At 34.4% G+C, this 13,408-nt stretch overlaps 1 protein-coding gene across 4 annotated transcripts in view; it reads left to right on the top strand.

The window, feature by feature from the left end:
* LOC144958145 (uncharacterized) overlaps nucleotides 1–13,408 on the top strand; it is a 54,710-nt gene that overhangs the window by 10,008 nt on the left and 31,294 nt on the right. For all 4 annotated transcript variants that reach the window (XM_078889892.1, XM_078889894.1, XM_078889895.1 and 1 more), the window contains exons 6-14: nucleotides 719–790; nucleotides 1,399–1,528; nucleotides 1,879–1,982; nucleotides 2,319–2,408; nucleotides 3,297–3,338; nucleotides 4,579–4,727; nucleotides 6,256–6,380; nucleotides 7,876–7,994; nucleotides 8,892–9,861. In XM_078889892.1, the coding sequence (XP_078746018.1) occupies nucleotides 719–790; nucleotides 1,399–1,528; nucleotides 1,879–1,982; nucleotides 2,319–2,408; nucleotides 3,297–3,338; nucleotides 4,579–4,727; nucleotides 6,256–6,380; nucleotides 7,876–7,994; nucleotides 8,892–9,861 (1,801 nt within the window). The remainder of the gene's footprint in view (nucleotides 1–718; nucleotides 791–1,398; nucleotides 1,529–1,878; nucleotides 1,983–2,318; nucleotides 2,409–3,296; nucleotides 3,339–4,578; nucleotides 4,728–6,255; nucleotides 6,381–7,875; nucleotides 7,995–8,891; nucleotides 9,862–13,408) is intronic.

The following is a 13,408-nucleotide window of genomic DNA, read 5'->3' as shown; positions in this document are numbered from 1 at the left end:
AGGACAGTGGTCTATTGCAAAGTACTTTCTACCAGATCTATCAGAGCCCTCAATTATGTTGAGTACCCATTACTAATTATAGATTGAATCAAAGTAAAATTTGATAAATAAATTTGAATATCTATATAGAGCCGAACATACGGAGCCAGATTTACGTTCATTTCATACAATAACGCCCGCTGGCTCAGTTGATAAAGCACCCAATTCAGTAGTAAGGGTATTGACTTAGATTGAAAGTTCAATGGAGGTTTTTATTTGACCTCTTTGACCACCCAGTAATAATTGATTTGGTATAGACTACAATCCAATTGAAAGAGATAGCAAGTGACTGTAACTGTTTAAGGGTACAGTAAATGGGATAAACTCGATTCACGTGGACCGTTCTGAAGGACTAAAAATACAATAAAATGATCTTTCAAATTTCTTATTCAGATAGAGTCTTATAAAATATTGACAATTGTTTGATCCTTAAGATTAAGGGACCATAAAACTCATATAAACGAGAAAAACCTAAACCTGAATATGAAAGCTATTCAGTTCTTTATGGTTTGTAAGATGTTGTCATCCTTGAAACAATAAAAACTACAGATTATTATTCTCATTAGAGTCTGTTTCTAATTATGAAATTTACTCGGATTTGTTTTGTGGCCTGTTTGATTTCAATTTTTCTTTATTTTCCAAGTGTTTTTTACTCTATAATGTTCTTCCTTCCTCACAGCGCTTGGTGTCACATCTTGAAAGATTGGATCTGAGTCACAATCAGATTGATGACACAGACAAGTTCTTAGAGGTTTGTTTCGTTTCCAATTCAATGAAAATCACAAATTTGATGAAACCATCATTACTCGTTTTTTGGGGGTTTTTTTTGTACAGATACATTAAAAATGGGCTTAACTTTTCCCCCTTCAGCATTGATATTAGTTTACTCTTTTTTATTTTCATCACTATGATTTATAATTGGTCGCTTTTTGAATACTGAAAAAGTTTTAACAAAGTTATTTGGACATTGTTTTTTTTTTATATATTAGACCTCTTTTTTTAAAGATCATTTATTTTATAAGATTATATTGGTTGACATGGAACTTTGACATTGTGTGCTGAATAAAACTTATGTGGGATTTTTTTTTAAATGAGAGAAAGTGGATATAAGAGTTTTAAAACATTCTGGGTTAGCCCAAATTCATTTGAAAGCATCCAATTATTCTCGTTGTTTCTCTCGCACTTTTAAACCAACCCAGGAAATAATTCTTGACTTTTTTTCTGTATTGTATGTAGTAGGGAAGATTTAACTACACAGGTTAAGACTTTTCCTTCCTCAATTTCCTCATCAGTAAAGTGAAAAATGGAAATGTTAAACAAATTCCAAAATTTTATTTATTTATTTACTTTTTGCAACAGAATCTGATGGACGTCGCCGTGTTGAACTTGTCTTACAACAAAATGACAGGCATCCCTTCCTTCTCCATGACAACACGTAATTCTCTCACTGGTCTCTTTGTCAGGGGAAATCACTTGGATAACATACGAGGTGAGTTGCTCAGAACCTCAAACCCTCTGATTACCTGTCAGACGTACCTGTCTCTGTATCAATCAGGAAGTCTAACGTTCAATTCTGATTCAGGGAAAGCTGATTTTTTTTCTTTCTTTTTTTGTCAGGCACTGTTTCATACTCACCTTTTCAGCTTTATATAGTTTATTTCAACTGTATTGATATAAACCCTGTGACAGTGTGATTCTGGGAGTCTCTAAAATAAAAGAAATGACAGATTGGTTCATGTCTCGCTCTTTCTCTCTCTTCGACTGTTTTTTTTGGCTTCTGAAAGGTTAATTAAAAGAAATGACATATTGGTTCATGTCTCCCTCTCTCTCTTCGACCAGGCATGGCATCTTTGGTGTCGCTGGAAGTCTTGGACATCGCTGAGAATTACTTGGTGGATCACAGCGTTCTCCTTCCTCTGAAAGGATTACACAGACTTAGAAAGGTATACTATAGTCTATATAATGTTGATTCTTGCCTTCATATCTCTACTAACAACCAGCTAAGCTCGTGTTCTTTTGTCTTGTGTTCAAGCTTAATATTTATTCTTATTCAATACATTTTATAATCATTTGATACATGTTATGATTGACTGACCATACATGCTTGTTTACAGTTTTTTCCCCAGTTTTAAACATATTTTTATGATTAATTTAAGACTAGGACATGATATGTGAAAACATTCATTTACTTTTTTGTTTCTTTTTGTTTTTCTAAATGTTATTTTGCTGACTTAATATATAGATTTTGAACTTTGAACTTCGATACTGCTTTTCCACAGCTTCATCTAGACATGAACCCATTGTTTTATCAAAGACGACATCGAAAACTAACTGTCTGTTACTTGTCCTCAAGAGCTGTCTGCACTCAGGTGAGAAAGTTGTTTTGATGCATTGACAGTTTGACGGATGAATAATTGTAAGATGGGTGGATAGTTGAATGATTTTATGCTCTTGCTCATTTACTTGGAAAGTTGAATGGATGTATGGATGTTTGAGGAATGAAAGATGGTGAGATAGGTGAATAGATGATTTGCTTTGTGTTCTTGCTTATTTACATAGGAAGTTGAATGGATGCCTGTATGGTTTGAAGGATAAATGATAGTGGGATGGGTGAATATCCGAAATGGCTTTATTTTCTTGCTCATTTACTTGGAAAGTTGAATGGATGTACGGATGTTTGAGGGATAGTGGGATGGGTGAATATCCGATTGGTTTTATGGTCTTGCCAATTTTCATATCCAAACACAACCAGTTGATCTCTTGCTATTAGATCTTGTGCTATTGTGTAAAAAAAAAATATTAAAAAAATTCAAGTCTTCAGCAGTCATGTTTGTGGCTTTAAAATCAAAATTGAGATGCAGATGTTTGGAATTAGATGGTGGGGGAAGGTGTGTCAGGGGTCTTTGAGACTTAGCATTCTAAGAGAAGATGTGGGACAATTGTTTTCAACTTTGTTACACGAGGGGCAGGAGCGGGATGTGTCTGTACTGTGTTGTGATTTTATTTAAATGGTTGCTTTGTCGTGTGTGGCTATGAATTTTGTATTCAATAGTGAAAAACAGTGTTAATGCTGTCAAAAATGGCAACAGAATTGATAGATTGATTAAAGAAAAGCTGATTGAATCTGTTATTTTTGAATGAATTAAAGCAGAGAGTAGTAGTGATAGAATCTTGCTTTGTAAATCGTTGAACGAGTTTGTTTCATATTTCATTATGAATTAATGCACTGTGTGATTGTTTTTCTTTCTGTCACCCAGTTTGTATTAGACAAAAAGAGACTTTCAGGGAGTGAGATCGGGGTAAGTTCTCTCTTCTCAATAGTAATCTATGGTAAATGTGACCAATCATCTCACATTTGTATTACAAACCTGCCAACTTGACCTACTTTATTGGGGAAATTCCCGATGTTTTACCACATTCTCTAATTACCAGATTGATTGTAATTTATTATTCCAGAAAAAACATATCATCATCACCATCTTCATCATAATCACCATCGTACAACCACAACCATTCAGTTTTTAAAACACTATATACATATTTTTAAATTTTTCAATGTTTTGAACTTATTTATACGAATTTATAATACTCAATATACAAATCAATTTACACATTTTATTTCTTTTACATTATACATACTTATACCACCTAGTTATTTGCTAACTTTTTATCATGTCTGTTCAACATTATATTATATTATTATTATTATTATTTAATTATTATGAATGATTATATTATTATTATTATTATATATTATATTATTATTATTATTATTATTATTATTAATTATTATTATTATTATATTATATATTATTATATTATTATTATGTCCAATTGAATCTGATGCTTGAAATGGAGTATTAAGCTCAACGTATAAAATTTGATTCAAAATAAAAGCCCTCATTTAGGAGAAGGTGAAGAAGAAGAGTTTTGTCTCTTAAGCTTTTAAAAAATTTAATTTTGTAAATTGGATCATTTTAATTAAAGACCCAGTTGTTTTTCCCCAATCTAGTTACAAATTATTGTTTTTTGTTATTACAGTAACAGATGAATTGATATATTAAGTTAAAACTGCAATCATGAACATCTATAAAGTGCATTCCTCATATTCATCATGATTCAAATTTTTAAACAGTTAAAAAAAAATAATTGAGCTTTTATATAGCGCAAAGTCCACTAAACGTGTTCAAAGCGCTTTACAAAGGGTCCCTGACCAACAACAACACGTAACATATTGAACAAGACATGGTGCCTGTGAGGCGATATTACATTTTTTTCCGACAAAGATAACGCTGTGAACGGCCAGGTACTCATTTTACACCTGAGTACGGTGAGAGAATGTGAGTAAAGAGCCTTTTCCAAGGACTCCACTATGCGCCGAGCAGGGCTAGAACCCAGGACCTTCCAATCCGAAAGCGAGTGTCATACCACTAGACCACATAGCCTCACAGTTCAATCCTGTTCACTGGCTTCATGACACTTAGCTGAAACGAAGTTAGGACATTGATACAAGCTCTCCTTTTCTATATCCTTATTCAGGCATACAATCCCAACATTGCTGTTAAGAATTCTCCCAGACTGGTCCCCGTGTCTGGACTGGATGAGAGAGCAGCCAACATGTCTCCATTCTACCCTGATGTCCAAAGGCCGACATCCTCATCATCTGGTATAGGTACCAATGACAACAGGTCAGTCATAACTTTTAGATTTAATGAAAAAATGATGATTTATATAAGGCAATTTCATAGAGTCAATATTATGCTCAATGCGTTTCACATTTCCCCCAGCATGCTGTACAGAACCAATTTATCTGTGAGGCATCCTTTTTTGTACTTGGTCACTTATTGTATCCATCTCTTAAAAAAACTTGAGCTTTTATATCGCGCAATATCCACTAAATGTGCTCAAAGCTTTACAAAGGGTCCCTAGACAACAGCAACACTTAACATGTAGAATGTGACATAATGCCTGTTAGGCGATATTACAATTTTGTTCGGACAGAGACAACGCTGTTAACAACCAGGTACTCATTTTACACCTGAGTATGGTGAGAGAATGTGACTATAGAGTCTTTTCCAAGGACTCAACTATGCCTCGATCCAAAAGCGAGTGTCATACCACTTGATTACATAGCCGCACACATTTCAGGCTAGATTTTTTTCTATAGTTGTCACGCACCAGGTCATTGACCATATTCAACATTGCCTGATTTTGTTGCAAGAAGAGGAGACAACATATTTACTTTTATAACTGAAGAATGTTATGAAGGACGGCAATCACCCCCTTTACAAATATATCAAGTTCTCCGTGAGGAGCCGTCGTCTTTTATCAATAAAAACAAAGACAACATGTCACCTTAATTCATTTTTACCACACACTGTTCGAATTTTTAATGTACAACTGTGATTTAAATTAAACGCTATTTTCAAAAAATATACACACACATGTACGGACTAGAGGCCTTAAGAATAATCTATCTCAGTTTTAAAAATGAATATATATAAAGTGTTATTATTAATTTTTAATTCTATATTTATACATTTTTATACATTTACATATAATTCAAACTAGGGGTCATAGGGACAACATACTTCACATTGTAAAATTTATATATATATATTTATTTATATTTGTAACTCAGTAAGTCAAACTGGTGGGAATGGACTAGATTGGGAGAAAAGATTTGGGTCTATATATATATGTATATTTATTTTAAAAATTATTATGCCTTTTCCGCCATGACATAATAAGATATCGTCGCCTAGGCATTCCATGAAGAAATATAGATTACTTATCAAACAAGGTGTCTGATGTCAACAGGAATCACCCATGTTGTCCCAGTGAGCAAATTGGGGGTTAATCAGGGAAAAAAACGAAAGTGCCTGAAGCGGGGTCATTCCGGATCACAGTGCAATGCCTTAACCACTCGGCCACTTCACCCATTGTCACCATAAATTCTTAACATTATATTTATACATTTTTATGGATGTCACGTCTGTAAATGAATTTCCATTTTTTGGCTGAATACAGTATATTATTATTATTATCTAACTTTAATATCGAGCAGAGATGAGAAAATAAAAAATAAAAAGAGAAGCTAAAGATTTGTTTGCATTTGGGTCAAATACTTTACTTTTAAGCCATGATAGCACCTCCCTCGCTCCTCACCCCCTAAACACTCTTACACACGTTTATTGTTTTGTAAACCGTCCACAGCCAAGACATCATTGCCACTTCCACCCCAAAGAAAGGCAGACGTAAAAAACTCAAGGCACGGAACACAGAGATACGTGACCTTGAGACATCAGGAGACTTTACATCCAGCAGGGATGCCACTCCAGGTAAGGTTAATAAAATAAAATAAAATAAAATTACGGCCATCTTACCAGAACAACTAGACATACAACGAAATACACGCATTCAAAGAAAAACCTACTCTAAAACACTAAAACACCAATCTACAAACTCAAACATCTTCAAATTTTCATTTGCACCCTGCACTATCAAAGACTGGAACGCTTCTCCCGAATGAACGCAACAGATTTAGAAACATTCAAATGAAGATCATCAAAATTTTTAGGCCTAAATGCTAACGTTGGCTGTCAGACTCTCTCCACCTCGAATACAAATACTCAGAATTGAGTTGAATTCGAGTAACATTCAGATTCAGATTTTAAAAAAGAGATGGGAGAGTTGTTATTTGCTTAGAAAAAATGGAAAAGACAAGAAGAAAGAAAAGTGATAAAGACTAAAATGTAGAGCATATAGATTGTCATTATCTTCTTCTCTCTTGGTAGAGTAGAAACTTGAGTGATGAAGACACAGAGCTCTTTAAATCACGCAGAGTCCACTTTTAAACATATTTACAGAACCAGGTTTGTGAAAAACAGTGTAGGTGGCAGTCCACCCTAGACTGTAGCAAAAAGCGTTTTGATGGTCTTTTAAAAATTACGTGTTCAGCTTTCTAGTGGTAGCTTGGTTTGATGGTTTATGCCTTTGTAGATAGCATGGCTAGTTTGTACTTTTGCCTTTTTTCTTGCAATGTCTCTAAGTTTGACTCATCAGTTTTATTTCCTTTGTTGGAGTTGTTTTTGATTAATGCATATATGGGCCCAATGTTGAATTGATTCAACTTCTTTGAAATGTGTTTTATTGTGAAGTGGGTCCCAAATCGTACTGCTATATTCTAAGACATTTTTCTTTGATATCTATCTCAGTTTCAAATTGTTTGTTTTTCTACATATTATTTGAAATGTGGTCTTTCTATGTCAGCTTACAAAGAAGAGTTCACTATATTGGGCATTGACATGAGCTTTGCCTTTGATACAATCTGCAGAACAAAACTTTTGAAGGTACTAAATTCATTTCTCGAAAAAGATCATATCTGACTAATAAGATCACTGCTAGCAAACACTACACTTACTTTTACATCTGGTGCAGAAACAGTTTCACTTTTAACATCGCTGGGAACTCCCCAAGTTCTCACAAAAAAAGAATTTGAACACCCTGGACTCTGGATATTATTATTATTATTATTATTATTATTATTATTATTATTATTATTATTATTATTATTATTATTATTATTATTATTATTATTATTATTATTATTATTATCATATATTATTATCATCATCATCATATCATCATCATCATCATCATCATCATATATTATCATCATTATTATTATTATTATTATTTTATTATTATTATTATTTTATTATTATTATTGGGGGAGAGTGAAGTGGTTGGGTGGTTAAGGTATTGCACTGTCACCCAGATCTTGGATCTGAACTCTGCTTCAGGCACTTTCATTTTTTTATAATTCTTTATCAGGAGGGTCCCCAACTGTGAGAAATCTGGAAAAGCAGATGCAGGAAAAGAGAGAGGAAGCATTGAGGACTCAGAGGGAGGTGGAAAATCTACGTGAGGTGTATGGATCGAATTGGCTACAGGTAATTTGGTTTGTCAAGTAGGGAGTGGTTTTGTGGTCTCGTGGATGACACTCAAAGGTCCAGGGTTTGAGTCTCACTTTGAGTGACGCACAGTCGAGTCCTTGAAAAAGGCTCTGTACACACATTCTCTCACCATAGTCAGAATAAAATGAGTACCTGGCTGTTAACATTGTTGTTTCTGTCTGAAAAAAAAATTGAAATTCACCTAACAGGCGTCATATCTCATTTTACATGCTAAGTGTTGCTGTTGGTTTAGTCGGTATTGCACTCTATAAATGCTGGAGTTTAGATGCCACTCAAAGTATGGGATGGTAAAATAATACAAGGAAAAAGGTGAACATAGAGATTTAAAAAAAAAAAAGTTAAAACACTAATACAATTGTAATATTTTTTAAAAGGCTTTTTCACTTATTCCTTTTTTTTATTCTTTTATGTTCTTATTCTGTCAAAGAAAATTAAAATGCTGGATAACCAAGGATAGAAGTTTTAATGCTCTGACCATGTGGGGGGGGGGGGGGGGGGGGGGGGGGAGGAGATATATATAAAAATCATGATGCTAGGACAAAGGTTAATGATTTTGATATCAAATATATCAAATGGATGTGTTTTGTTTATTGTCTTCTGTTTTCTTTTTCTTTTTTCTTTTTGTTATTTTTGTTATTTTAAAAAGTTTTTATTTAAATTTGAAATATTTTTCTTTTGACTTTTTTTTTCATGGTGGTGGGGTTAAAGGGATTGGGGGTACAATTTTTGTTTACAGCGGTCAAAGGGTTAATGAGGTTTGTTTATATCGGAGGTGTCTGCGAAATAAAAAGGGTTAAAACAGACAAATCATTTGATTTATATTTTGAAATAAATGAATATGTTCTGCATCATTACATTCTCCATTTTCTTTAGGCCATCCAAGATAGAAACCTTTTCCAACAACCAGCCAAACTCACAGATCCAACCACAGAATCAGACAAAACTGGCAGCGGAAAAGGAATGAAACAGAAAAAAGGAAAGAGCAGTATGACCACACCTGACTCCACCGGTGCTGAAACACACTCTGACAATTATAGTAGTGAAAAAGACGTGGAAATTAAGGAGATTAGATTAGAAACGGAAGGTGAAACTGAACATGAACATACAAGAAGTGAATCTCTTCAAAATCCAACTGAGGATGACTTATATTTAACAGACACAATCATTGATCCTGTCAACAATCCCATAATGGCTGCCATCGCTAAATTAGCGTCTGGACAAATTGAAAAAGAGGATGGGAAAATAAACGAAATGATACCCTCAGCTGATCATATTACTAAAGCAAATGATGCCGTTTTTAAATCATCTGTTTCTGTTTCTTCCACTCCATTGGAGAACAGTGGAGAATTTAACGTTAGACACGACCCAGAAAATGTCAGAAATGACAGCCAAAGCAGAAATTCAGAATTGATAGCTGCAAAGAAGAAGCTGGATTTTGACAGTTACAACAGCAATCTGAATTCTGCCATCTATAGCAATAACACAACTGATAATTCAGAGATTTCTGCAAATGAAAATAAGATTGAGTCATCCATTAGTGACAAGCAGAAAGTCATAGGAGTGAAAGAAGATGCTAACAACTTAAAATTTTCAGACATTGGAAATGGTAGAATAGTTGATAAACTGGAGGTGAATGAAAATATTTCAAAATCGACAAGGAAATTTGCTGTTGCCGTGGAGGATCAGGTTGAAGAGAGGGAAAAGGGAAAATATGATGGCAAACAACAGCAATCGGTGACTCCAAAGATGGGAAGGAAGACGGTGGTGGACTTCAATGGTGATAGAAGTACAGACAGAAGCACGAGTGAGATGGACAGCAGTACGGACAATTCTTTACAAGTTTGTAAGTGATTGTTACATGGTGATGATGATTGATAATGATAATAATAAGAATAGTAGTAACGTAGTAATGATGAAGATAATGATGATGATTATTATTATTGTTAATATTATTATTAGCATCATCATCATCATTATTATTTTTATTATTATTATTATTATTATTATTATTATTATTATTATTATTATTATTATTATTATTATTATTATTGTTATTGTTATTATCATAATTGGCAAATCAATCCTAATGCTTGTGTTGTAACCCCCTCCCCCCCCCCCCCCAAAAAAAAAAAAAAGAAAAACCACTGTACACTTTTAATAAATATTTTTACGCCTGTAAATCCTCCGACAATGTCAGATTTCCAACAGTACAACTTTGCTCGATAAATTCTGTCAGTAAAGAAAGAAAAAAAGTCTATTGTGTCAAAAGACGCAAACATAATTGCATCAAACATAAACGAAAAACAAAGGTTTTTTTTTTCTTTGTTGCCTTGAAAAAAATCGAAGGTTTTATTCTGTCAAGTTAAAACAAAACCAGTTAGCTATTAATGCTGTGCATGTTGGCAAATTATGCATAACATCTGCCAGACGGTTATAACACACCAACACACAAAATTATGTGTACCCTTGAACGTTTATTGTCTGATTGATAGAATTTAGAGAGAGCTACTTATAAAATGGCTGGTTTAAAACATTAACAAGGAACTGAATGACGTCAATTTCATTCCTTCTATAATTTCATTGTGTCATAATTATCGCAACTTGCACACTCTGCAGGACGTGGCACCACCTGCACATATTCGCTGTCGATGCACCTACACGTACCAGCTATGTCGACTGCTGATTCGCTCTTTCGCTAGCCACCAGTCTTGATGCGCCACGAGTCGTTGAACACACAATTCCTCAGTACTCGACTAACACACACAGTGTCGGACGGGGCCGTTTCTCTCTGTTTTGCTACCGGCACACACAAATTTTCTGATTCATAATCTCCGTTCCGATGCTTTCTTTGTATCTGGTCGAAAGTGAACCGAATAATGAATGCGAAATACATATTTTACTTAGAATGAAAAGGTGAATGAATGCGATTGCTTTTTCTCTTATTCTTCTTTCATACACGATCGCACATCTTCCTCCTCCTCTTCCTTTTTCTCTTATTCTTCTTTCATACACGATCGCACATCTTCCTCCTCCTCTTCCTTTTTTTTTTCTTTTTTTTTTTTCTTTATCTTCTTCTTCTTCTTCTTCTTCTTCTTCTTCTTCTTCTTCTTCTTCTTCTTCTTCTTCTTCTTCTTCTTCTTCTCTTCTTCTTCTTCTTCTTCTTCTTCTTCTTCTTTCTTCTTCTTCTTCTTCTGCTTCTTCTTCTTCTTCATCTTCTTCTTCTTCTTCTTCTTCTTCTTCTACTACTACTACTACTACTACTACTACTACTCATCTCATCTCATGTAGTTCCATATCTGAAGCAGACGTCGGAGGTCATCTTCCGCCAAGCTGATCTATCTCTTGCCAATTCTATTAAAGCAGCGCCACCTTTCTCAGCTTCATCTGTCCAAGTTCTTATCCCTTTCAAATACGTTATTCTTTGTCTTCCTCTTATTCTTTTTCCATTCATCTTTCCAGTCAAGGCGAGTATTTCCAAACCAGGGTGGCGGATAATGTGTCCTAAAAATTCCATTTGGCGTTTGATGATTTTTGTTATCAGTGATCTTTTTCTGTTTGCCATTTCTAAAATTTCTTCATTTCTTTTCCTTTCCATCCATGACACCCTCATCATTCTTCTGTAAAACCACATTTCCACTGCCTCCAGTCTTTTAACCATGGTCTTGTTTATGGTCCAGCTCTCACAACCATATAGCAGCACAGACAGTACATAGCAATCCAGGACTTTGATTTTTGTTTTCATGCTAATATTCCTGTTTTTCATAATTGTATGCAGCTGGTTGAATGCATTCTTCGCCATACCTATTCTTTTCTTTATTTCACAATCTGATTTTCCATTGGATGTTACATTGAAGCCTAAATATTTGAAACATTCAACTTGTTGTATTGTTTGTCCTCTGCTTGTTATTACACAGGCTGGTGGGTTATTATTTTTAGATACCGTCATACATTCTGTTTTAGATATATTCAGTTCCAGTCCCATATTTTCACTACTCCTGACTACAACATCCAGTAATTCTTGTAGTTCATGTTCAGATTCTGCCAGTAGAACCGTATCATCTGCATACCTCAGATTTGTTACATTCTTTCCTCCAATACACACCCCCTTCTTATGTTCGATATCTCTTAATATCATTTCACTATAGAGGTTGAATAAATCTGGAGACAAAACACACCCCTGCCTAACTCCTCTTCTAATAGGTGTAAAACTGCTTAGTTCATTGTCAACACGCATTGCTGCTTCTTGTTCCCAGTACAAATTCCGTAATATTCTTAAATCTTTACCATCAATGTCCAAGGATGATAGAATTTTGAATAGTTTTTCGTGTTGTACTTTATCAAAGGCTTTTGAATAGTCGATGAAACACATATACAGATCTTTATTTACTTCAATACATCTTTCCATCAGCATTGATAATGTGAATATTCCATTTCTGGTACCCTTGTCCTCAACAAAACCAAATTGCATCTCCCCAATTTCAGGTCGTATTTTATTTCTTATTCTTAGTAAAATTATCTTCAAAAGAATTTTTGTGAGGTGGCTCATTAGGCTAATAGTTCTGTGTTGTTCACAATCAACTGCCCCTGGCTTTTTTGGTAGTGCTATAAAAATGGATCGTTTCATATCAGTTGGCATTTTTCCTGTGTCATACACTTGATTTAGAAGGTTTGTGATGAATTCAATCCCCCATTCACCCAGGCCAGTCAAGGCTTCAATTGTTATGGCATCAGGTCCTGCAGCTTTTCCATTTTTCATGCTTTTCATGACGTTCCTAACTTCATCTTTCATTATAGAAGGCCCTTCCAGTTCTTTTATCATAGGCATTTCTCCTCGATTATCAAAAAAAAGTTCTTCAATATATTCTGACCATCTGTTTAGAATGCAGTCTTTGTCCATGATGGTGTTTCCACGCTTGTCTTTGATGCATCCACTTTTAGCACCTGATTTAGTTTTGTTTGTCACTTCTTTGATTTTCTGATGGAAGAATTTGCCATTTTTTTCTTTGCAGGACATTATATAGTGACATTGTTCATTTATCCAGTCTTCTTTAGCTTCGTTGCATTTTCTTTTTATCTGCCTGTTCAGAGTCTTGTATTTTTCTTCCTGATTTTTGGCCTTTCTTCTCTCATTCATTAATTCTAATATCTCTGGAGTAATCCATTTCTTCTTCTGCAACTTAAGTGTGGTTGGAACATTTTCTTCTAATGATGCAGCAACACTGTCTTTAAACTGCTCATATTTCTCTTCTATATCTGTTAGTTCTCCAAGCACTTCAAACTTGTTTCTTACTGATAGTTCAAATTTTTCTTGTATCTTCTGTTCCTCCCGGAGAATGTCTAGTTGGTATTTAGGTTTAGCCTTTGCTCTTTTGCAGATTTTCAATTTAACT

This window comes from Berghia stephanieae, chromosome 12 (assembly GCF_034508935.2).
Source record: "Berghia stephanieae isolate SIO BIC M18660-M18661 chromosome 12, UCSD_Bste_1.3, whole genome shotgun sequence".
NCBI classification, from domain to species: Eukaryota; Metazoa; Mollusca; class Gastropoda; order Nudibranchia; family Aeolidiidae; genus Berghia; species Berghia stephanieae.
Note: the sequence above shows the minus strand (reverse complement) of the source record. Positions and strands in the feature narration are given on the sequence as shown.